We start from the raw sequence: 23,053 nt of genomic DNA on the forward strand, positions 1-23,053 counted from the left end.
CAGCCTTGCGTCAGGGAACTTCCAAGCCTGAAGCTTTGGACCGAGACCATGAGCTCTTTGAGCTTCTTGGTCTGAAAAACTCCTTTTTTCTCTGCCTCTCTACAAGATGCAAACAACCACTGTTGGATCACTTAGTCCCATTGTGGGGAAAGATGATGTGTATATGTGAGTGTGCGTGCAAATATGTGTGTGCATGTATGTACAAATGTGTATGTCGGTGCTTGCGTATGTTCTATTGATTTTGTTCTTCTGGAGAAGTGTGCTTAATATGCCAGCTAATCCTGATCTCTCACTACATTAAGACAAATAAAGATGGAGGGACAGAGGACCCTAGTGAGCTGTCCAGATGCGAGGGAGGGTCTGAGACGAGACGCTTCCTGAGACTCAGAGGTCAGGCCTTGCTCCTGGCTTTCAATTACTGTAGGTTCTTTATCACTTGCTTTAAAAATAACCTCTTAGGAAAAAAAAAATAACCTCTTAGAAAGGAAATATTTCTAAGACAACAATCACACGGGAAAGCAACACTTCAGATACCTGGCCAGCCATACCACAGAGCAAAAACCGCAGCAAACACAGGAAGTGTTCGGTGGTGCACAGGATGGAGAACAAGTCTGGACTGAGCAGCGGCACATCACAGACCTGCAAGGGGCCAGGCCCCATTGGACTCCACCTAGCATGCATTTATCACTGTGGTGCAAACTGCTTGAGCAAAAGCATGCAGGGAGGAGGGAGGACTTCCTGTAGGTCCTGGCGGGGTAGCGAACAGCTTCAGCCTGCCTGTAATGAAAGGGTTAAGAAGACAGACATCAAGTGACTCTAATGACTTCTGAAAGAGAAAGTATAGAAAGTATTTGCACTGCATAACAGAGGAGAAGAATGGGCCTCTCCCTGCTCCCTGCTGTTATCTTGGTGCTGTCTGTCTTCCTAGGGTTTGGGACAGCAGTACCACATGTGGTAGCAGCCACGTCTTCTTGCTGTTTGCACAGCGCGACATATGTCTTCCTAATTGCTGCATGTGAAGGTTCTACATGCTCCCACTAGTAGCTGAAACCAAGCATTGAAATAAACCTTTCCTTTATAGTCAGCTCTCGTCTGAGGCTATCTGTGCTGGGAACTTCTTCCACACCTGGTGGAAGCCTTGGCCTCTGGTGCTGGGGCCGGAGGGGGAGCAGTAACGGATTTGCATGCTTCACTTTGGTAAATGATCCATGGTTGTTTGCAGGGTGTTCACCTAACAAATTATTACCCATCACTGCTCCCAGGCCCAACCTGAGCCCTGGGTATGCAGAGGAGACACATTGCTTCAAGCAGCTCCTCGGGGAGACAGGGCTAGAATGAAGGTACAAATGCTGAGGGTAAGAGCCCAGGAGCGAGGCCCTGGCTGGACTGGTTGGAAGGTAACGAGGATAACTTCAGCAGGAGGCGACAGTGGGGCTGGACAGTAAAGGATGAGTGAGAGTTTGCCAGGCTACATGCTGGAGTCGGCGGGGTCAGCGGGGTGGGTGGGGGTGGGGTTGGGGGTGGGGGAGGCTAAGAGAGACTGAGGCAAAAGAGCCTCAGTTGTACAGTGTTGTTTTCCCTTCTGAGTGGTCCTGGGAGGAAGGAGACTTTCTTGTGTATGCTAAGCATTTTTGATAAAAGAATGACACCTGCCCACCCCTACCCCCAGGCTTGATAATCGGTCCCACCAAGTCTATGCCTTGATGAAAGGACTGGTTGTTTGACTGTATTCCAAAGGCAAAGAGAGTCAGATAGAATCAGCAGTCTTGCAAGAGGACTATATACCAACTGCTGAAGAGTGAGAAGAGGATCAAAAATGGAGGTTATGGGGTGGGGAGGTGGAGGACAGACCTCTGCGGGCAGGGAGAGTGCTAATTTGCTCAAGGCAGAAGCTCCAGGCTGGCTCCTACCACAGAGTAGTAGCTTCTGGCTTTCAGGAGAGAATGACAGTGAGGTTTGAATTCCAAGGGAAGCCATCCTAGAGGACCTGCTGGCCCATCATCACCAAACCTCAGCCCCCCTTCATGGCTCAGTTGTTTTAGTGCCACCTAAAACAGGAACAGATGCTAAGCATGCACCAGATGCTCAGTGCGAGTCTGTTCAACATCCTGGATGGCCACTTGTGGAAGTGAGAGGAAGACCAAACTCAGTCTGATGTCCTTAAGGATGCCTGCACTGCTGGAGCAGCTGCGGAAGTCTCTCCTTCTACAGCTCTCTCAAGGTCTCTTCTCCAGCAAGACGCAAGTCTAACACCAGTGCCTTGCAAGGCTAGCTGGGGTCTCCCTTTCAAAGTGTAACAAATAAAAGAGGAATACGTGAAGCCATCACTAGAGGAACCAGGTTAAGGTCTCCTAAGCAACGTGGGATGGGTCCTCTATCTGTAGGCTTGAGTTTGCTGAGGAAGCTGGAAGGCTTGGTGCTTAATTGTGCTACTTCGTAGGAAGCAGGCATTTGCCTCTGGGTACTAAGAGACCACTTAGACCTGTGCAGGAATAAGAGCGAGGTCAGGACAGGCATCATCATCGAGAGCTGTCCTGGGTCTTCCATTGGCAACCTTTGAGTCTTCTGGAACTGACTGCTTTGAGAAGTAATCTGTTCTAATGGAATAGGCTTTGTTCTTGGGCCCCACAGACAGAGAATACAAGAGTGACTTGACAGTATTCCACTCCTGTGAATGCTACTCCACTAAATAGAAAGGTCTAGAAAGATGATGCACTCAGTTCTTGACCACCTCTGAGACTATAGAATTTAAAATGCCTTTGTAAATGTATTTTGTGTCATTAATAGTCATTAAACTCTCATTATTCTACAGGCATCCATTGCTTTAGAGAATGTGTCTGTCGCATCTACTGACTTACTCCAGAGTCATGACACCTTAGAAACCGCACAAACAGTACCCGTGGACACACCCAATAACAAATTGCCCCTCGTCTTCATAGGGGCATGTCCATTGATTTCTACTCTGCTCTGGGCCTTTGATGCCACTCCTTACACTAAGAGGACTCAGATGTAACAGGTACAGAATTTGATATTTTCTAGTGCCATGTCTAGAAAATAGAACAGAACCACAAGAGGAATGTTTCTAACACTGGATGTTACAGCTTTGTGATTGCCCCAGCCCACCTGCTAGGAATGTCCACACTCACCTTACATGGGGCTGTAAATGGATGGGGGCTATAAAACCAAACTTATTTACTACTTGGCTTTCATATGTGTTTTAATCCATTCTTTACAACAAGGCAGTAAAATCAACGGGGAGAGCCAAAGGCCAGGTCATCTTCAAAACACTTAGAGGGTTGGAGACATGGCTCAATAGATAAAGGTACTTGCCCAGCAAGCATGAAGACTGGAGATCTGATGCCCAGCACCCACATAAATTCAGGCAGGCTCAGTGGTCAGATGTAACTCCAGTGCTTGGAATGGGGAGGCTGGAATCCTGACAGGGAGCTGAGTGATGAACTAGCCTTTATCGTTGGGCTCTGGGTTCAGCTGAGAGCCCCTGCCTCAGGGAAGGAAGTAGAGAGCAGTGGAGAAAGAATTCTGATGCCAGCTTTGGGCTTCCACAAGCACATACATACATATACATCCAAACCTCTACACATGCAAGAACACTTGCACACATACCACAGATGAATGTATGTGTATGTATGTATGTATATGTATATATGTATGTATGTGTGTGTGTGTATACAGAAACAAAACAATACCAAAAAAAAAAAAAAAGCCTTCCACAGACAGATAGACTCTATAGCACAATGCCTTTGCCATTGTTACTATTTTGTTCCCCCTCAGTAGTTTACACCTGTTCACCTCACCTCAACTCTTTAATGGCTACCCAAATTCTTAGAAGACAGTGTGTACTAGCTCATGGATGGGCTGGGGTGGGGGCAGGCATCAGGTGGAAGCTGAACAAGAAGTTTAAAGCCAGGTAAGAAATTGCCCAGGAAAATACTAGCAACCTAGGGCACGCTCAAGAGTCGAGCGTGGGGCTCAGAGCACTCATGGGCTCAGAGCAGAACCTGGCCACTAGCCTTCAAGTCGGCCTCATCTCTCGTCATGTTCCTGCGACCTGCTCCCCATTTTTTATTTTTGAGATTGTGAAGACGGACATAAAGAATTCACTCCACTTGTGGTTCCTTTACTGGATCTCTTTCAAGGACTTTAATTTTCGGCTCCTAATCTGTTCTGCACGATGTTTTCCTGTTTACTGCATCATCCCTCCAACCAGTGATCATTTCCTGAGAATAGAACTCTGAACAGGGCATTGAGAAACCTCTCAATGCATCCCAGGTATGAAGCTAAGGAGGACAAGGCAAGTGGGTGAAGCCTGGAGTCACAGTGTTTCCGGTGTGCAGTGTGGGGCAGCCAGGAAGATTGTGGGCCTCACACCGCGATGCACTTCTGGGACTGGATCCCTACCCAGGTTAGAGGAGCCCAGCACTACATCCTCCCCTTCAGTTCCTCTGACTCTGACCTCCCCACCTTGCCTGAAGGCTCCCACCAAGTCCTCCCTCAACTGTAAGCTTTAAGGTGGGGACACTTGTTATGGGGGTGAGGGTGTGTGTGGCCCAAGTGTTGGCAGCTAGGATGCACTGAGCCCTAGAATCCCGGTCTGGAGAATAAGTTAGCTGTCTCCAGTAAATTCTGGCTCTAAAGGCACCGGAGAACAGTTTTTACAAAGTAAACCGTCTCCTGTTTCTGCCGGCTCGGCATGAAACTGCTGCCGTGCCAATTAATGCCCAGAAGATGCCAGAGACATAACTTGGATGTTTTTTGCACTCCAGAATATGAGCCAAATAAACCTCTTTTCCTTATAAGTTACCCAGGTTCAGGTGTTCTGTTATAGTGACAGTTTTCAACCTGTGGGTCGTGACCTTTTGGAGGTCAAATGACCTTTTGCACGGGTAGCATATCAGGTACCGTGCATATCAGATAGTCACATTTCAATTCATAACAGTGGCAAAATTACAGCTATGAAGTAGCAATAAAAATAAATCTAAGGTTGTGGCGCGGGGGGGGGGGGGGCAGAGGGGGCTGCGGTCACCACAACATGAAGAACTGTATTAAGGGATAGCAGCGTTAGGAAGGTTGAGAACAACGGTGTTTTAACAACAGAAAAAAAGAAGTAAAGTGCATCTCATGCTATGGAGCTCATGTTAACTTAAGCCAATAACAGCAATGATAACAACAATACCCCAGAAACACCACCTCATCTTCCCAACTCCCCGTGCAGGGAAAGGGTCTCTTTAGACAGGACCACAGCCAAGTCTGGGCTTTCTCTGCAGTCTGAGTCAGTAGTGAGATGCTCGCTCTGTTTACTGAGTCTGACTGTAGCCTAGGCCAAGCACTTTACAGTGACCTTTCCATTTTGTCTTCCCAGGAATCCCACAGAGAGGCTTGATCTAACCATCTCTATTACAAGACCAAGTAGTAGAGCTCTGAAGAGAAACGGTCTTAGCCATGCAGCTGCCCAGGGTCAAGACCCTCCACTTATCACATTCCACTGCAAGTGTCATTAACTGCTAATGCTCATGACCCGCCATCTCTTTCTCTTGGATAAGATATGATAGGGACCGTATTATAACGTTAACCTTTATTTTCAGATTGTAAAAGTCAAACCTTCTCCCCCGTTTTGATTTTGTGGGGGGACATTCCATAACTTTCATATCTCTTATTTGTCACCCATCCATCCCGTCTCCCGGCCAATCCTGTAAGAAACCAATGGGCTGGAAAACCAGATTTAAAGAGAGGAGCAGGTTTCCCACAATGGGGCTCTTCCCTCCAGGAAGTCTTCTTAGTGCCAGCACTGACCTCACTAGCTGCCCTGCACTGACCTCACTAGCTGCCCTGCACTGACCTCACTAGCTGCCCTGCACTGACCTCACTAGCTGCCCTGCACTGACTTCATTAGCTGCCCTGCACTGACCTCACTAGCTGCCCTGCATTGACCTCACTGCTGCACTGCACCGACTTCACTAGCTGCTCTGCACTGGTCTCACCAGCTGCACTGCACTGACCTCACTAGCTGCCTTGCACTGACTTCATTAGCTGCCCTGCACTGGCCTCACTAGCTGCACTGCACAGACCTCACTAGCTGCCCTGCACTGACCTCACTAGCTGCACTGCACTGACCTCACTAGCTGCCCTGCACTGACCTCACTAACTTAACTGCATTGACCTCACCAGCTGCCCTGCATTGACCTCACTAGATGCACTGCATTGACCTCACCAGCTGCATTGCACTGACCTCATATCTGCACTGCACTGACCTCATATCTGCACTGCTTGGCCCAATCCTCTTCTGGCTACTTTCCCACAGTGGGAAGCAAGGCAAGGAGGAGAGATGCCTGGATGCCTGAGTTTACTGCATTGCTCTCGCTGCAATGTGCTACAACGTAGGCAGCAGATGTGGGTCTCCATGACGCCAGCCTTAGTTATTCTCTAGCAGCCCCTGGCATCCCCAGGCTCCCAAGCTAAGCTCCCTCCTGCTGCCCATCTAGCCCCACAGGCCCCCCCCCCCCCCACTGTTGAGCACACCTGGATGATTCAGAGTCTCTTGGCCCTCTAGAGCCGCCTCTACCTGTCATCAGACCCTTCATCAACTTCCCTCCCCTGGTGCATTTGAGTGTGTCTTCTGTGCCCCGAGGGACCCTGACAGGTGGCTTCTGTCACCACTTGGATCATAGAAGATACTACAGCCACACCTGAACCTGAGGGACTGTGCTCATTTGCTTTTGCAGTACATCTTTACTTACGGTTTATAAACTAGTCAAGCACTCTACACAAAGGTAGGAGGAGGGCCATTGATGTTCTGCAGTTTTCACAGCTCTGGCCCTGATCCACTCGGGCACTGAAGGGAAAACTGCAGGCCCACCAGCCAAAACTGCAAGTTAATTCCCAACTGTCAGCATTAAATGAGGGCGGGTTAAACTGAGACGATGAATAAACGTGTATCCTCCTTACATAGTGCACAACTGCACATTGTAATAAATACTCATCCTGACTCCAAGGACACTAGGAGACTGTGGCCTGCACTTCTGCTCTTTCTAGAAGCAGTCAGAGAACCTTCAGGCCTGTCCTCTGATGTGGTGGGTTCTGAGCAGAGGCAAGGACTCAGGTTCGTGGGTCAACTTTCTCTTCTTCATGTAGTATACAGGACACAGAATTGCATTTGTGGCATTTCCAAGAACTTAAATACATGAAATACACAGGTGGAGATATTAAATGATTCCGGAGTTTTTCTTCAGCATTCTCAAGCACACAGTGTCCAAGAACACAACTCGTCACCTCGCAGTCAACTGTTAACTAAGACTGAACCCCTAAACTCAGTTTCACGAAGACCAAGACCACCTTCAGGAACAACTGAAATAAACGTGTGCCCACTCCAGGAGACCCTGTCCCACTTAGTCTCCAGTTGTAGAAGTTTCTCAGAGTAACAATGGTTTCTAGTAACCTCAATGCTGGCATGAACTCTTTCAATCCAGTAACACAGGCTCAAAGGGACCTGCTGGGTATGTATGACACTTGGACCATGTCAGAAACGCCAAGACTAAAGTGCTTCCCTGCGTGACACTGGGTCAGAAGGGCATGCTCACTTTGAAGAAGAGACTATCAGACATGATACATGCCAGGTGCCTTTGTGATATTAAAACAGGTGGAGGCAGAATCCCCCATTTTAATAGGAAATGGGTTAGAGCTTGTGACTACACAGGCTCTTGCTGAACCTTCATAAGCTGCTGGCTTACTTTTGAGATGTTTATAACCCGATCTACTTATGGCATTAAAAAAAATCCCCTAACAGCGTATGAAAACAGACACTGAAGGCGAGGAATGATTGGTGGACACAATAATGGCTCTGGAAATGCCAAAAAAGAAATCACAGAAGCCGCTGGTGGATCCTTCAAGAGAAAAAAAAAAGATTCTTTTTCTGAACAGCAACAGCCCCCATTTTAAAATATAAGAGGAAACTACATTATCTACTCCAATCAGCCAGTTTTCTTTACTGCAGACCAAACAGTCCAGTAGTACAATGCTTTACGGTCACCCAAACAATGATTGAATGCACTTATTCCTTGATAAGCTCCTGCAGATTAAGTGTGCAGTCTGCATTAATTATTACCAATGTGGCAGGAAGTGAACACAAACCGAGAGTAGGTGGCTTTCAGAGAAATGAAGGCGGAGAAATTATGCTCTCCTTCCTCCCCATTTTCTATCGATCTTCTCAGAGCAATTTCAGAAAAAGTTGCAAACCAATAATTTACACCCGATAAAGAAAAGCTCAAGGAAGATAGGTAATAAAAAAAAATGAGAAAATATCTCTAAGCTGGACCATGTTCTATTATGAAGGGCACACTGTCCCAATGGCTGGCCATTTTTCTTGCCTTATCTGAAGGCTTAATGCTGATATGGAAGATGGGGAGGAGTTACCCTCTTCCCTTCTGCTAGCTGTCAGCCCTTGGCAATTTAGCAGGCACACCACTATTTCAGTTCAGCGAATCACCAGCAAGTGCCCTGCAAGCAGTCTTGGAGATGCAGAGAGTCAGACTCCTCCAAGAGATGGGCTGCATCTCTTCTCCGCCTCCTTTTGCTCTTTATAGCCACTGTCCAACTCCTTTCGACTTATTTGGCCTTGGGAAGAAACACTTCTTGGTCTGCACTGAGCAACTCCAGACAGTTGTAAAGTTGGACCAAACTACAAGAAGGCTCTCCTCAACTTAGGGCAACTTCCCAAGGACTCTGTCACCCCTGTGACATACAGGGGACATTTAGCCATCCTGAGCACCGTGACTAAAGAACTTTGGGTTGCTTCTTTAGAAATGACAGCGGCTATTAACTTTATGGCAACTTGTGTATTTATTAACAAGTTGTAGAACTTCTTCCCCCCGCCCCCCCCCACCCCAGTGATGAAAACAAGTCTCAACTTGTTATTTGAGGTGGCTGTGAGCATGTGACACCCCACCCGCCTCCCCTCCAGAAGAAGGCTCAAAGAAAAACAACCCTGCCTCCTTGAGATTTAGCATATAAATCACTGTGCCGATCTGAGCCTGGACCAGTTCTATTCAGCTGCTCTTTTCTCTCTCTCTCTCTTTTTTTTTTAATTCAGCAAGAGTGTGTACTTTGCAATTCCAGGAAATGATAATAAAAGGGTGGAGGTTTTTTCCTGCCCAGTAATTATGTTCCAATATTAAAGCCATGTTATACAAAATACAAACTACGGTTATTCAGCATATAAGTTTCTCCTTCATACCACACTGTGGCCTCTTTGATGCATTTATCTTTGAGTATCAATCCATATTTGTATTCTCCACAGAAATATAGCCCAGGTCACACTCTCAAAGGAAATGCTTTTGCTGGGCCTCTATATGAGGGATTTCTGGCCATTCAGACTTCACGCTGAGGGAAAAAGAACCACAGTGCACGCTCACATTCCAAATCTAAGAGAGTGGACGCGCAGAGCAAAGGAGTCTTGCCTAAAAAAGGGAATGTTTGCTGAACTTGGATGGAGAATGCTTCTGCAGGAAAGATGGCTCAAGCTGCTCCTTCTGGAGAGAAAGGGGAGGGCGGCTGCAGCAAAGCCATGCAGAAACAGTGCTGCCCCACCTTGGACTTGTTTTAAAGAGTCGCAGCCTAAAGCAAAAAACCCCAACTACAACCTCAGTACTTTCAGGAGGATGAAGCTGGAGGCTTGCCATGACTTTGAGGGCAGCCCACACTACAATAATTACAAGGTTAGCCAGGGCTACACGGCAAGCCCTCATCCAAAACAAACAAACAAACAAACAAACAAACAAGCAAACAAAATGGATGATTCACAGTTTGCAAGATTGGAATTCTAAAGATTTCAGAGGCATCACAGGCCCTAAAGGGCTGTAAGCCTACAGGGCACCATTCGCTTTTTTGTTCCAAGCTTCTGCAGATGCTGTGCCTGGCAATGGGGTGATGCTTTCGAAGGCTGTTTTCTCAGAAGACTCTGAGTTTTAAAAACCACCCCCTTCCCTACTTTCTCTAGGAGTTAAAAGAAGCACAAAAAGAAAAAACCATCCAGCTACGGAATAAATCAAGAGGTAACGACAAATGCCAAACTGTTAAATTCACTTTAAACTTTTACCATTCAAGAGAGAAACGCACCAAGTTGCAGGCGGCATTTAAGGCCATAAAATGGTTATTACCCTACAGTATTTATGTAGCGCTGGAGGCTCGAGATGCATCACAACCACTAATTACACAGCTGTCTAGCTGTCCCACTATGGGAGTTCGGTGTCGTTAACCACATTACACAGGCAAAGGACGGGGGAGCTGAATGACAGGCCTCGGGTTACAGACTAGAGGAAACCGGAAGACAGAATGGGCTTGAGGGTCTGTGACCACACAGACATCTTACCCTGTCTTGTGTTTAACATACACAGGGATTATAAACACTGGGGCAGATTTTGAGCTTGAATTACGACGAGGAAGCCAGAAGCCCTCCAGTCATCAGAATCAGTGACTCCAGTTGTTCACAGCCTTGGCTCTGGAATGGTAGTGTGCGCCAGCCCCTTGGACTTAGAAGCTCATCAAAACAGTCTCCTGGACCTCACCTCCAACGCCTTTCATTCAGGTCTGGAGCAGAGCACAAGACTGCCTTTCTGAAAAGCTCCCAGGTGAGGCTGGGGGCTTGTGGTACGTTAACTGCCAAGGCCTTCCACTTCACACCGCAGCAGCCTTTTCCAGGCACCCTGGGGTCACCTTTCTCCCTGTCTAGGCATCATCCTTAGACTCTTACTGCTCTTGTTTGCTTTCCAGCTGTCACACCGCCTGCTTTCTGTCACAGCATGTCCCAAAGATGGAAGTGAGACCATCGGGGTGGTTCTGACATCTGTCAAGATGCGTCCATTCAAGATGAGGTCCCTCTGTCCTTGCATCTATAAAATAGACCGATGCACTATTTATCCAGGGAAGTTTAATCAAGGGTTAGTTGAGGTCGCCCACTGAGGCACTGAACGCCTGGCAGGGAGTACAAGCTCATTGGTAATTATCGTCATTACTACGTGTTTGTCCTACATCCGCTGAACACATTCTAGAGCTCTGTGAAGGGTGATCAGGCTAGAATGACAAGCCCCCACCCCTGTTCCCAAGAAGCTTAGCATCGATATTGGTACTAGATGCGAGCATTACAGAGACCCATGATGTTGGACCGTGTGGGCATTTACAACAATGTCATCCATTAGTGATCAACAAGGCAGCAATAAAACCTATCTCCAATGAAATCTGATGGAGAAGATTCGCAGCTACTTTTCCCCTGCTCTGATTTAATGACGGGGGGTGGGGGGGTGGGGAGAGGGTGGGTTTGGGGGGAGCGGGAATGGATATCCTTTCAGGTCTTGCTTCTCTTACTTCTGGAGAGCGACTGTTCCTTCAGAAACCTACAGAACAGGTCATTCCTCTTTCCTTGAAGTAGAAGAAAGTATGGTCCGTAGAGGTGACATTATTTGCAAATGAAACACAGAGCCAACTGCAAGACCAGCTGGGACTGGGAGAGAATCACAATGGCAGTTCTGATTTACAGAAAATAACACAGAGGTCTGGGACTATTTAGAAATGGGTACCAGTGGCAAGCCTGGCAGTCTAACTTCCAACCCAAGTTTCTTTCTGTAAGGCTTTTTTTTGCCAGGATAGAACTTTTGTTCCCCTCTACATGAGGCAGGTATGTGTGTTTCTCTGCTTGGCGGAACAAAGGACAACATCCTGGGGAGCTGCAGTATTTCAATCCGGCCAGCAAACCATTCGCAGGGCTTCCTTTAAAACTCCTTTCTCTCTCTCTCTCTCTCTGACAGCTATTAGCATTTTAGTAAGGATCACACAAAAGCTAGATGAGGCACTGAAAAGTTTAGAGCGGATGGAAGCAAGGGAATATCAGACACCCCCATTCAGCTGGCATCCTTGGCAGGATGCTGAGGGAGGGACCTTCAGAGGGGGACACAATTCCTTCCTTGTTCCTGGGATTCCCTGCTGAGGACAACAGTGTTTGGGTAGCAAAGGAGAAAACAAAGATGACCAAGAAGGAAACAGAACTCAAGGTAAGAAAAGCTAGATGGATAAGGGGACCCATCTGGTCCAAATGAGTTTGAACCTCAAATCCTACACAGCTCAGAGGACACTTTCCCATAGGACGGCAGCTTCCTGCAGAGCCTTTGAGGAAGACTCCACCCACATGTGTTGGTCTAGAAGCAAGGCCAGGGAGGTGGTAAATCTCTTTAAGACCAAAAGCTGATTCCAGAGACTATCGATGGGGTATGGGGGTGGGGCTGGAGCTGGAGCTCTCTCTAAGGGCTACAAGGTGATTCCATAGATTGTAAGGGAATGAGCCTGGTGATGCCTGGGAGCTAGCCCAGCCTCCCTAAGAAGAGAAAAGCCAGATAAATACCAGTCACTTCTTTCCAGGAAAAAGCCACACAGTAGGAGACCAGCAAAAGCAAGGCAGGCAAAAGGGATTTCAGCAAAGCATTTTGGACATAATTATGAACATAAGACAAAACTCAGTGCCAGTGGTAGGTGAATAACTGGCTGACTGGCATGCACAGAGGCCATGAATTAGTTGGAAGAAGAAATTATTCCTTGGTCTTATTTCAGGCTGTCTTTGACCAACAGCAGAAGTATTCTTATCAAAACTGTCCCTGTACAGCTGATGGAATAAAGCTTCACTGTATTTGAAGGACGTATACTGTCTGCCATTTCTGAAACAAAAAACTTGGAAGCCTGGGTTACCAGCTGGGTGGGGTAAGTAACACAGTAGCTGGGAAGCTGTGGATTTTAAAAAGATCTGAATAGCTTGGCACAAAGTGCAATGTAAGTTTTAGTCTCACATAGACAAATATAACATTTTGGCAAGAAGTTTTTCAGCGGGTTTTTTTTTTTAGGGAGGGGTGTTTTCAGGATGAGAACCCAAGCAAGTGGTGGAACATGCGATATGGATATAGAAATTAAAATTCAGACAAATCCAATAGCATCAAAGTGGGACCAAGGCACAGGTAAAACTGGAAGCTTAGGCTGTGTGAGTAGGGCCATGAGAGTAAAGAGGCAATATTGGTTTCGGTCAGACGAGTGTGCAGTCTTGACCATACACATGGCCATGAGAAATTCGTGGGATGTGGAGCAGGAGAAGGTAAAGACTCTCATAAGGCGCAGGGAAGGGAAGTGGGTGAGCAATCCCTCTGGAGAGGCATGGTGTATACCTTCAAGTAGCAGAAAAGACCAGTGAGCGGATTCTGTATAGCCCAAAGAACAGAAATAGCATTTCCAAAATGAAGCCCTTGCCATCCGCTTCCACAGGCTACTTCAGAAGGCAGGGAGTTCCGCCCGCGCACAGGGGCGTGCTTCCCAGAGTGCGGCACAGATTGGGATGCTGTTAATTTGACTGAGTGTGCAGCAAAGAATCCTTTACTTCTGAAGTAGAGACCCAGGACTTGGAGCTGCCAGCCAGCGAACCTCTCCTAGCCATTAAAGCAGGCAGAAATCTCAATAAATCCAGCTAATGAGATGCGGGGGTCACAGGGACCTTTCATCTTCAGAGCCTGGGCGTTTTCACATCAATTATTGCTTTTCATCTTCACAATACTCCCACTAGGTGGACCCGGAGGCAAGTTTCATTTTGCCCGTGTGGTAACTTGAGAAGACTAGGCCAAAGTTCTTCCATTCTGAGGTATGGCATTGGTAACGTGCTGCAGTGCACCGCCCAAGGTACAGAGCACCAGAGAGGGACACAAGTCAAGGCCTAGATTGGGGTGCAAGATGCAAGAGCAGGCAGAACACACTTGGGGAGCTAAGCAGAGCTGCTGGTGATCTACCACAGAAGGATGGCTTCGAAGACCTTTGCCTTACCGTGACTCAGTTTTCCCAGTGATGTGACAGACTGATGGTTCCTAGTGAAAACAGATCCAAAATGGCGTTTGAGGTCACTTGAAAGTATTCAGGGCTTATGAGCACTCAGGTACGCCTTAAATTAGATCGGCAAAAGCCTCAGACTAAGGCATATGATCTGTACACCTTCCTTGTCTGTATGTTAAGAGGCTTAGAAGACAGGTTAGAAGCGCTGTCTAAATTTAGATATCTTAAGTTCAAATCCCAAATGAACCTCCTATGAGCTGTGTGATCTTGGACAAGAGGGTCAACTGCTCTGTGCCCGTTTTCCGTATCTATAAAACAGAGGTCATGAGCATACCCTCCCTCAGAGGGTAGCTGTGGGGAATAAACCAGCTCATGTTTAAGTACCCCGCCCCTGGGATGTGCCCCTCATCCACTCTCCAGCATCACTGTTCTGTCTGTGGAAAGCTGGCCCATGCTCAGTGGCCGAAATGGATTGAAATCTTCACTTTCCTCTTGCTGTAAGACCTGGTTGGTCATAGGAAGAGAGCACTCATTGGTGGTGCCTGCTGCCAAACCTGATGACCAGGGTTTGATCCTCAAGACCCACCTGGTGGGAAGGAAAGAATGGACTCCCACAAATTGTCCTCTGACCTCCACCGACCTGCCCTGTATCCACAAAGAATGAATAAATGAACACAATAAAGGTACTCTCAAATGTCCCCTAAGGGTATTCCAGTAGGTTAGACTGTGGTGTTGGAAGATGAGGAAAGACAGACAGTGTGGTGACTGTGCAGCCAACTCTGCAATGGCATGAAAAGAAAGGGGGGGGGGGTCAGGAGGGGGAGGGAGCTGCTGAAAGATGCCACTGGCCAGAGGAAGGCCTGCAGCGGCTTGGAAAGCACAGCACCAGGAGACACAGAGAGGATGTGGGCAAGAGAGCGACCCATGGGACTCACACCTTCACTGGCGTGGAGGCGGCTTCCCCACAGGTAAGAGGATGCTTATCAAACCGCTTTTCCAGCTTGGGTCTCCATGCATGGTGGTAAGGAAATATCCTCTGCTTTAGAAGTGGTTCTGTAGGTGTGAGTATTTCTTTAACATTTACCTTACTTTCCTTCCATAAAGAGAACTTTTAAATAGCAAAGCTGAGGAAAATGCATGATTGCAAATCTGTGGGGTTTCCAACCCAAAACAATCTTTGCACTTATGATTTTGTTCAGAATTTCAGGGTCTGCTAGCACTGGTGAGCATTGTCTAAAACCATGGGGCATGCCAGGTTGGTCTCCCCACTTGAGACAGAAGCTGCAAACTCCAGAAACTACAATTTGGTGGCTCTGGGACCTGTGTCTTCAGTGTCTGAAACTCATGGTGCCAATTAGCTTGATAGCTAAAAGCTGCCCAAATCCAGGTCTGTCACTTTCTGGCTTTGCAGGTTGGACAAATTATATAACTTCTCTAGGCCTCCACTGTGTCCTGTTTAATAGCAAGTGCTATTGGCCTGTCTCTGGGGAGGCTGGGTGGACGCTGGAGCTGACCTGTGTAAAGGCTGAGCAGGGCTCAAGCCTAAGTACCCAATATAATCCGTGGCTTCCCTCATCTCTTGCAAAGTCACAAAGAGCACTAGTCATGTGATGAAGAGAAACAGCACACTGAAATACTTGCTCTTTCACCTTCCCAGCGTGACTGTGACAAAGTGCTAGGTGCCACGCAATTCCAGGGAAAATTAAAGGCAGAGAGGCAGGCCCCATCAGATACCCCAGCAGAGCTATACTGAACAGACTGTGTCAGGAACTCCAAAGTAGGCGGAGAAAGGCTGGGTATAAACTGGAAGTGGCGGCAGACTGGGCATCTGTAGTCTGAGACGCCATCTTCCAAGTGTATCGGAAGAACTGTGGGAGTCACTCAAAGCACACAGATCGGGTGTCCAAACTAAGCAGCTCTGTTAGAACTGAGTTGTGTCTACACCCCAGCACCATGCTAGGAGAGAGAGAATCGAAGGAGCCTTTTGTGCTAGTATAGAAGTGGGGTGTCATGCACTTCTGCATGGTGTTGAAGGTGCCAGGTGACATCCCCCACCCCCACCCCCACAGTCTTTTCTACCTGCACACGCAGAGGCCACTCACTGACCCTTGCCTGCAGCAAGCATCCCCACTCCCACATCATCATTCTAACAAACAAGGGCTGGTACCCCAATCCTGCCCACTTTTGATGATTCCCTTAAGATACTGGGTGTCCAAAGACCTGCATGGATTCCTGAGAAGTATACGCCAGATGCCTTTAAATGAGAAACTCATGCACCTACTTGCACACTCACGGAGTGTCACCTGTTGCAGCAGTGTGTCTTCCCCCTTGCACCGCCCACTATCTGTGTCTCTGTCAAGTGTGTGAGGGCTCCATCACCTTTCACCTGGGAAAATCACAGGCAAGGACTGGCTCATGGCTGGCATCTGAGACTACATTAAAAGGACAGGGCTTAAGAGGTGTAGGCCTCTCCCCACAGTCTGACCAGCCACTAGAGTCCCAGTAAACATATCTGCATTGGAATTATCTCCTCCTCTCTGTTATGAGGCCCAATGTTACCTGTAGCTCTCGATGACAGTAAGAGTTGTTTGCTCCTATAGAGCCACCAATGTTATTTGCACTGACTGCTGTTCCAAGGTCCTGAGTTCAATTCCCAGCAAGCACATGGTGGCTCACAACCATCTATAATGAGATCCAGTGCCCTCCTCTGGCCTGCGGGTATATGTGCAGGCAGAACATTGTATATATAATAAATAAATAAATCTTTAAAAAAATAAATAAATAAATTACACACAGGATGGTTTGCTCCGCTAGGGCAAATTTCTTGGCTAAATAAGTTTTGCAAGTGTCAAATCAAATAACTGCCACAAAGTTATTCTTTTTAAAAGATGACTCTGAATGTGTCAAATGGCTTCATGACGCATAGAAAAGGCCTCAGAAGTATCTTGTATCTCAGGCTCTGAGCCTAACCTCATCTACTTTCTCTGCACCCCATGCCTAGCACAGGCTCACCCCTGCGAGAGGGTGTTGAATCCCATATGCTGTCTACACCCAGGGCCTCACCACATAACCCTGGGAGAGGAACCAGCAAGCCTCTAGTAAAAGACTAGAAAGAAATGTTTCAAAGGCCACAAAGTCCCTGTTGTACCTGCTTGGCTCTGACTTTACAGTGTGAAAAACCAGGCACAATACGTAAATTAGTGACTGTGATTATACTGTAATAAAACTATTTACGCAATAAGTTGAGGGCAAGATTTTATTTTCAGTCAGTCATAGCTTGCCGACTTCCATTTTTAGATCTAACTGCCTAGCAGACATTACCAAATGTCATAGCTGCCTTGAAGGGCAACACTATAAGGTTAGACAGGTGTTCTTTTTACTTCTGGGCATCTGTCAACACAGAACCAACTCTGACATACTCAGAACAATCACTGCCGCCTCTCCCATTTTCCCACTTTAACACCTCGTATTCATCCACACAGCTTACAAGGTCTCTCATACCCTGCTCCTGTTATACACATTTTGGAGTATTAAACACACACACACACACACACACACACACACACACACACACACACATCTATTATAGCCATCTCCTTATCATGTGGTCTAGTTGCTATCTGGCATATGGAAGGAATTCCAAAAATGTTTGTGGAAAGAAAGAAAGAAAGGAAGAAAGAAAGGAAGAAAGAAAGAAAGAAAGAAAGAAAGAAAGAAAGAAAGAAAGAAAAGGGAAAGAAAGAAAAATAATCACCCTAGGGCGGGCACTAAGTGCTTCCTCTAGTGTGTGTGTGTGTGTGTGTGTGTGTGGTGTGTGTGTGTGTGTGTGTGTGTGTGTGTGTGAGAGAGAGAGAGAGAGAGAGAGAGAGAGAGAGAGAGAGAGAGAGAGAGAGAGAGAGAGGTCTTGAATCTGCAGTCCTGCTGTGGGGCACAGTCTATACTGGAGAGACAAGGCCTTAGGAGCACACCTGCCTAAGTTCCTTCCTCAATTGCACGTGTAGCATCTGTTGATTTCTTTCCTACAGTCATTTCATTACATCTCATTACACCTAGTCAAAATTCCAGAGAAATTAATAAAACAGCACCAAATGACTTAGATTTGCTGAGTTTGTACACAGCTTAAATGGTTCACTTCCCTATCAGCTTCTGCCTCTCGGTCCCACGTAATTTAACGTAACAGTTCGCCATCTGTGCAGCAGCCTGTGGATGCTCTGCCAGGGCAAGCCTTTCTTATCAAGACGTGTTACTTATCTTGATTGAACAAAAGTCTTAAAACAAATTATGATTGTTTAGAAATTCAAAAGAACAGCCAGTTTTCCCAGAACTCTAGTACAATGACCAAATAGGAACCTTGTTTCTGACTACCTCACACCTCTTTTATGGTAACAAAACCCTTTTTATCAGTAGAACAAATAATTGCTTTTAGGGTTCCAGGGGCTGTGTGACTCTGGCCACCCCAAAGAGAAGAGCATGTCACAGTTATCCAGAGGGAGGCATCACCCACGAAAGCTGAGCTATATGCTTTGGCAAGTTAAAAATATGACTCTAATGCTTTGTTTAAAAAAACAAAACAAAACCCTATTTCTTTGCAAGAATTCTGTAGGGTAGTTATCCCCTCAGGCAGGGAGGCCGCTCTGGCTGCAGTGCACTCCTCCTGGAGATGGGCTGTTAGTCCAGAGCTGCTATAGGTCTGCAGCAGGCAGGCTAATCTACACATAATCTCAGCATTTTGGATAATTGCATTTCCTTTGACAATTTCTAAAGAATCTGCGTGACACTAGATTGTGTCAGGGAATAGGTGTCACGGTGAATGTGCGATTCTAACCAGGCCTTTTCACTATGAAATTGTCGGATAATGTAGTGTAATCAACTCATAGAAATTACTCTCCCTATTCTCAGCTCTATTGAGGAGAATCAAATTGCCTTACCAGAAATTAAGGGAAAGGGGGGGGGAGGGACAACCAAAAATCAAATTATAATGATATGCCGGTTTTACAACTGGTAAGTAACTTAGACCTGTCCTTACTATGTAATATGTATGGCAAAATCCCTATGCATCCAGAATATCTAGAATTTAAATGGTCAAATGCCTTGATGAGATGCAGTTAATAGATACCCTTTCGTATCCACAAGAGAATGGCCGTAGGATCTTGAGTAGACACAAAAATCCTTGGCTGCTCAAGTCACTTATGTTAAATAGCATAATCTGCATATAATCTACACATGTTCTCATGTGTCCTTTAAAACATATCACCTCCAGATGTCTTTTATAACAACCGATACGATGTAAATGGCATGTAAATGGCAGTTAGACTGCGGTGGTTAGGGACTAATGACAAGGGGAAAGGCCACAGACAGAATTTAAAACACATTTTTCAGGCCGTGGGGGATTCCACAAAGGTGGCACCCGAGGATAAAGAGGAACAGCTGTAACAATTCTGGGTGACTTCAAGGTCCCAAGGTATGGACTCATGAGGTCCAACCTGCACGGCTGAGAGTTGGGTGTTGAGCCCAGAGAACACTTTTGAAGCCCAGTAGATTTGGGGCAAAGTGAAGCCTGGAATGCGTCTCCTGTCCCCCCACAAATGGCCTTTGTCTATGGGCTGCATGGCGTTTAGCAGCACCACCTGTGTTTTCCACTTCTTAGAAATCTCTCAGCTCATCTATAGACCTGCATCTTAACGCTGCCAGCGTACTCCAGAGCCCTTCGCTGTTCTCCTGTTCATAGAGTTCTCACAGCTGTTAAGAGCCACCTGTGTTCTTTATGAGCAGTTAAGATTCCCACGGAGAGGGTTTTTTTTCTTTTATATCACCAAAATAAGTGTCAAGTAAAAAGTAAATGGTCGAGGCTGACTCTTAAGACTCCTAACCATGGGGGATATGGACCCTGACACGGCCATCTCCTGTAACCAGAAAAGTCTTCCAATGGAGGGACTGGGACAGCAACTCAGCCACAAAACCTTTGACCCATGATTTGTCCTGCCTATAAGATGTGCAGTGGTAAAGATGGAGCAGAAATTGAGAGAATGACCAAACAATGACTGGTCCTGCTTGAGACCCATGCCATGGCTCATGCTTACCCCTGACACCAAGAATGATATTCTGCTATACTTGCAGACAGAAGGCTAGCATAAACTGTCATCAGAGAGGCTTCACCCAACCACTGAAAGAAACTGATGCAGAGACCCACAGCCAAACGTTAAGTGGAAATTGGGAAATCCTGTGGAAGAGGCAGAGGAAGAATTGAAGGAGCCAGAGAGGTCAAGGACACCACAAGAAAATCTACAGCATCAACTCATCTGAGCCCAAATGGGCCCACAGAGACTGAAGCACCAGAGCGCATGCATGAGACAGGCCTGGGCCCTCTGCACACATGTTAACAGTTGTGCAGCTCGGTCTTCACGTGGGACTCCTAGCAGCAAGAGGCTGTCTCTGACTCTGATGCCTGCCTTTGGATCCCTTCCCCTTAACTCGGCTGCCTTGTCTAGTCACAACAGCCCTGCAACTGATATGCCAAGGCGGGGTGATGTCGATGGGAGGCCTCCCTTCTGTGAGGCGAAAGGAAGGGAGGGAGGATGGATGGCAGGAGGGAGAAAATAGGGAGGGACTTCGAGGAGAGGAGGGAGGAGAAGCTGCAATAAGTTAATAAATAAATGTTTTAAAAACGTGAAAATGAGCAAAACAAAAACCACACACACCCGGAAAAAAAAAAAAAAAAGCAAAGTGAACCATCAAGAAACATTTGCCAAATTGGGGGAAAAAAAAAAAAGAATCGTATATGATAATCCTTAGATGTATCATAGCATTGTCAAATATTTCACTTTCCATATCCTCTATTTGACATTTTTCTAGAACTCCTGATGTTCCAGACACTTACAAGGCTGAGGTGAACCTCAGAATAATACATTGATTTTATTCATTCAGTGAACTTAATTTAAGGTGATCCCATTATTCTAACCTCTTAATGCAATGTCACCTCTTATCAGCTGAAGCCTGCAGACTGTACCTGTTTGTCACTCCCTGAGGCCATGATGTTCACCTTCAACCCGGGGTCAAAACTCTTATGATTCAGCAATCTGCTTTCTAGGATCAGACAGGGGAAACTGCCATCTTTGCCCTTGCCTGCCAAAGCTGAGCGAACTGATCAAAAGAGGCAGCTGAGCTGAGCAATTTTGACAGAGTCTCTCTCCCAGCTGCAACCATCCTGAAGCACTGCATTTCTTTATGATCAGGATGGGGACCCTGGACCTGAGCTGCACGTGGAGGTGGAGGACACCTTACTTCTTTGTTTCTTTGGAACATGCCTGAATACACAGCTTTGTCTTCCAGGAAGCTGAAAAGAATGGTAACCTCACACAAATCCAGGAGCCTGGACAATATTGCCACAGTTAAATACTAGATTACAGTGAGCCGGACTCTTCTGTGCTGACCGTGCTGCCGTTTCCCCCATTAACTTGTGCTAATGAAGATGGTGGGGTACTCGGCACTTCTTTTCCCACATGGGGGCACAAAGTTGACTTAATCCGGTGATACTTAATTCGATGGAAGCTTGAACAGTTTATGAGACACCAGAAACTGAAAGGACAGTAAAGTATTAATTATCCACTCATCAATGGAGTTAGAAGTAATTAAGGCAATTATCTCTAGCTCACTTCAGATTTCTCCCTTCCCCCCTCAGCTCACCTGAGATGCAGTGTACCCTGAACACTCTCCTCCCTACTGGGAAACATTTCACTTGTTGATATTTTCACTGACTTGCTCTTTTATGCATATCTTATCATTTGCATCATTCCAACATCCTCACTGGGGCACAAGCCAGTCTTTATCGTCCTTCTTGGTCCTTGGCACAAATGCATGATGGGTAGTAATATTTTCTCACCACGAAGTCTTCAATTTTTTTCCTTGAATTCTTTGATTTTGTTGTTGTTGTTGACAGATCTTTTCAGTTCTTCTTCCAATGTCATTTATTTCACATATTATTATTTATAATTATGAGTAAAGGCATACAACCTAAATTTCACCGTTGTGGCCACCTTTCAATGTGAAGTGCTACCATTTTAGGTCTATTCACGCTGGTGGACAATCTCTCGCACTTTGTTCATTTTGTAAAAACTAAAACTGTACCCACAAAGGGAGCCCTCCGTCTCCTAGGCAACCAGCCACTGAAAACAACCATTCTACTTTTTGCCTCAATAGGAACATGTAGCTAGAGTCCTACAATGCTGTCCTTTTTGACTGGTTTATTTCACTTGCAATGCCCTCAAAGTTCATGTATGTTGTAGCATGGGCTGGAATCTCTTTCCTTTTAAAGTCAGAATCATCCTATGCATACACTGCCTGCTTCTTTCTCCTGCCCACGCGTGTTTCGATGGTTATTTGTATCATTCCAGCTTTTGGCGCCATGAAGGACGGTGCTATGAACACAAGTGTGCAACTGGTTCTGTGAGGACCTGTGTTCCGTGCCTTGGGGCAGAGGCCCACAAGTGGAACTGCTCAATCACCCAGCCCTTAGACAACAATGCTAATGTACTGGGTGCCAGTGACAGGAATTGGGGGGCATTTGTCTTTGTTCTTTGTTTAGGATTAGAAGACCTCCTTGGGCAGAAAAACTTTATAATCAAACGAGAATGGTGCTCCTTGGACAGAGCTGAGTTTGTAGCTCTGAGGGGCTGTGGCATTGTAGACAGTTTCTAAAGGAAAACATAATTCACGGTGAATTATGCCCCAAGAACCACAGTAAGGTCCATCAATAGTTAAAAGGGCACAAAAGTTATGGAAAAAAAAGAGAAACAAGGGAAAAGAGAGAGAGGGAGAGAAAGTAAGCCCCTGGGTATCACGGGAGAAAACGAGGAATGCCTTGGGTCTTAGGAAGCCAAGCCATTGCTATTCATGCTGGCTGAAAAGTGCAATCCCAAGGATAGCATTTCTCTAAACTAGCTGCTCACCACTCTTTCTCTCTGTGTGACAGCATGTCCCCGGAGGGGGAGGACTAAGGAGAATGGAGACCAGTGGCTTGGCAGCGAGCAGACCCACGGGCCTGTTCAGTGATGCACAATGTCCGGCTGCAAATGACCAAAGAACCGAGAGGACTGGGAGAATACGAAGGCTGACCGGACTGCAGAGCGGAGCTAAACAGAAAGCATGTCTTTAAAAGACAATGTCCAGGAGACCTGAAGGGAGTGATTGCCCA

The 23,053-nt window shown here is 46.5% G+C and overlaps 1 protein-coding gene and 1 long non-coding RNA gene across 8 annotated transcripts in view; one reads left to right on the forward strand and one right to left on the reverse strand.

Moving 5' to 3' along the window:
- Positions 1-23,053, reverse strand: part of CHN2 (chimerin 2) — a gene marked incomplete at its 5' end in the record, with an annotated part of 258,748 nt that overhangs the window by 133,818 nt on the left and 101,877 nt on the right. The window contains one exon of one of the 5 annotated variants that reach the window (XM_084787593.1): positions 10,763-10,901. The exons of the other annotated variants lie outside the window; for them this stretch is intronic. Within the exon in view, the coding sequence (XP_084643719.1) occupies positions 10,763-10,901 (139 nt within the window). Of the gene's footprint in view, positions 1-10,762; positions 10,902-23,053 lie in introns of those variants that run through there. 5 annotated transcript variants of the gene reach the window in all.
- On the forward strand, positions 1,268-10,843 carry LOC311600648. 3 transcript variants are annotated; one of them, XR_014780303.1, is made up of 5 exons: positions 1,271-1,397; positions 4,158-4,518; positions 5,381-5,475; positions 10,407-10,640; positions 10,783-10,843. It is a non-coding gene; the product is annotated as an uncharacterized lncRNA (long non-coding RNA). The 3 variants fall into 3 exon arrangements; XR_014780301.1 differs by lacking the exons at positions 10,407-10,640; positions 10,783-10,843 and having other exon boundaries at positions 1,268-1,397; positions 5,381-5,786; XR_014780302.1 differs by lacking the exons at positions 10,407-10,640; positions 10,783-10,843 and having other exon boundaries at positions 1,268-1,397; positions 4,158-4,423; positions 5,381-5,786.

Source organism: Acomys minous (assembly GCF_964271855.1).
Source record: "Acomys minous genome assembly, chromosome: 6".
NCBI lineage: Eukaryota > Metazoa > Chordata > Mammalia > Rodentia > Muridae > Acomys > Acomys minous.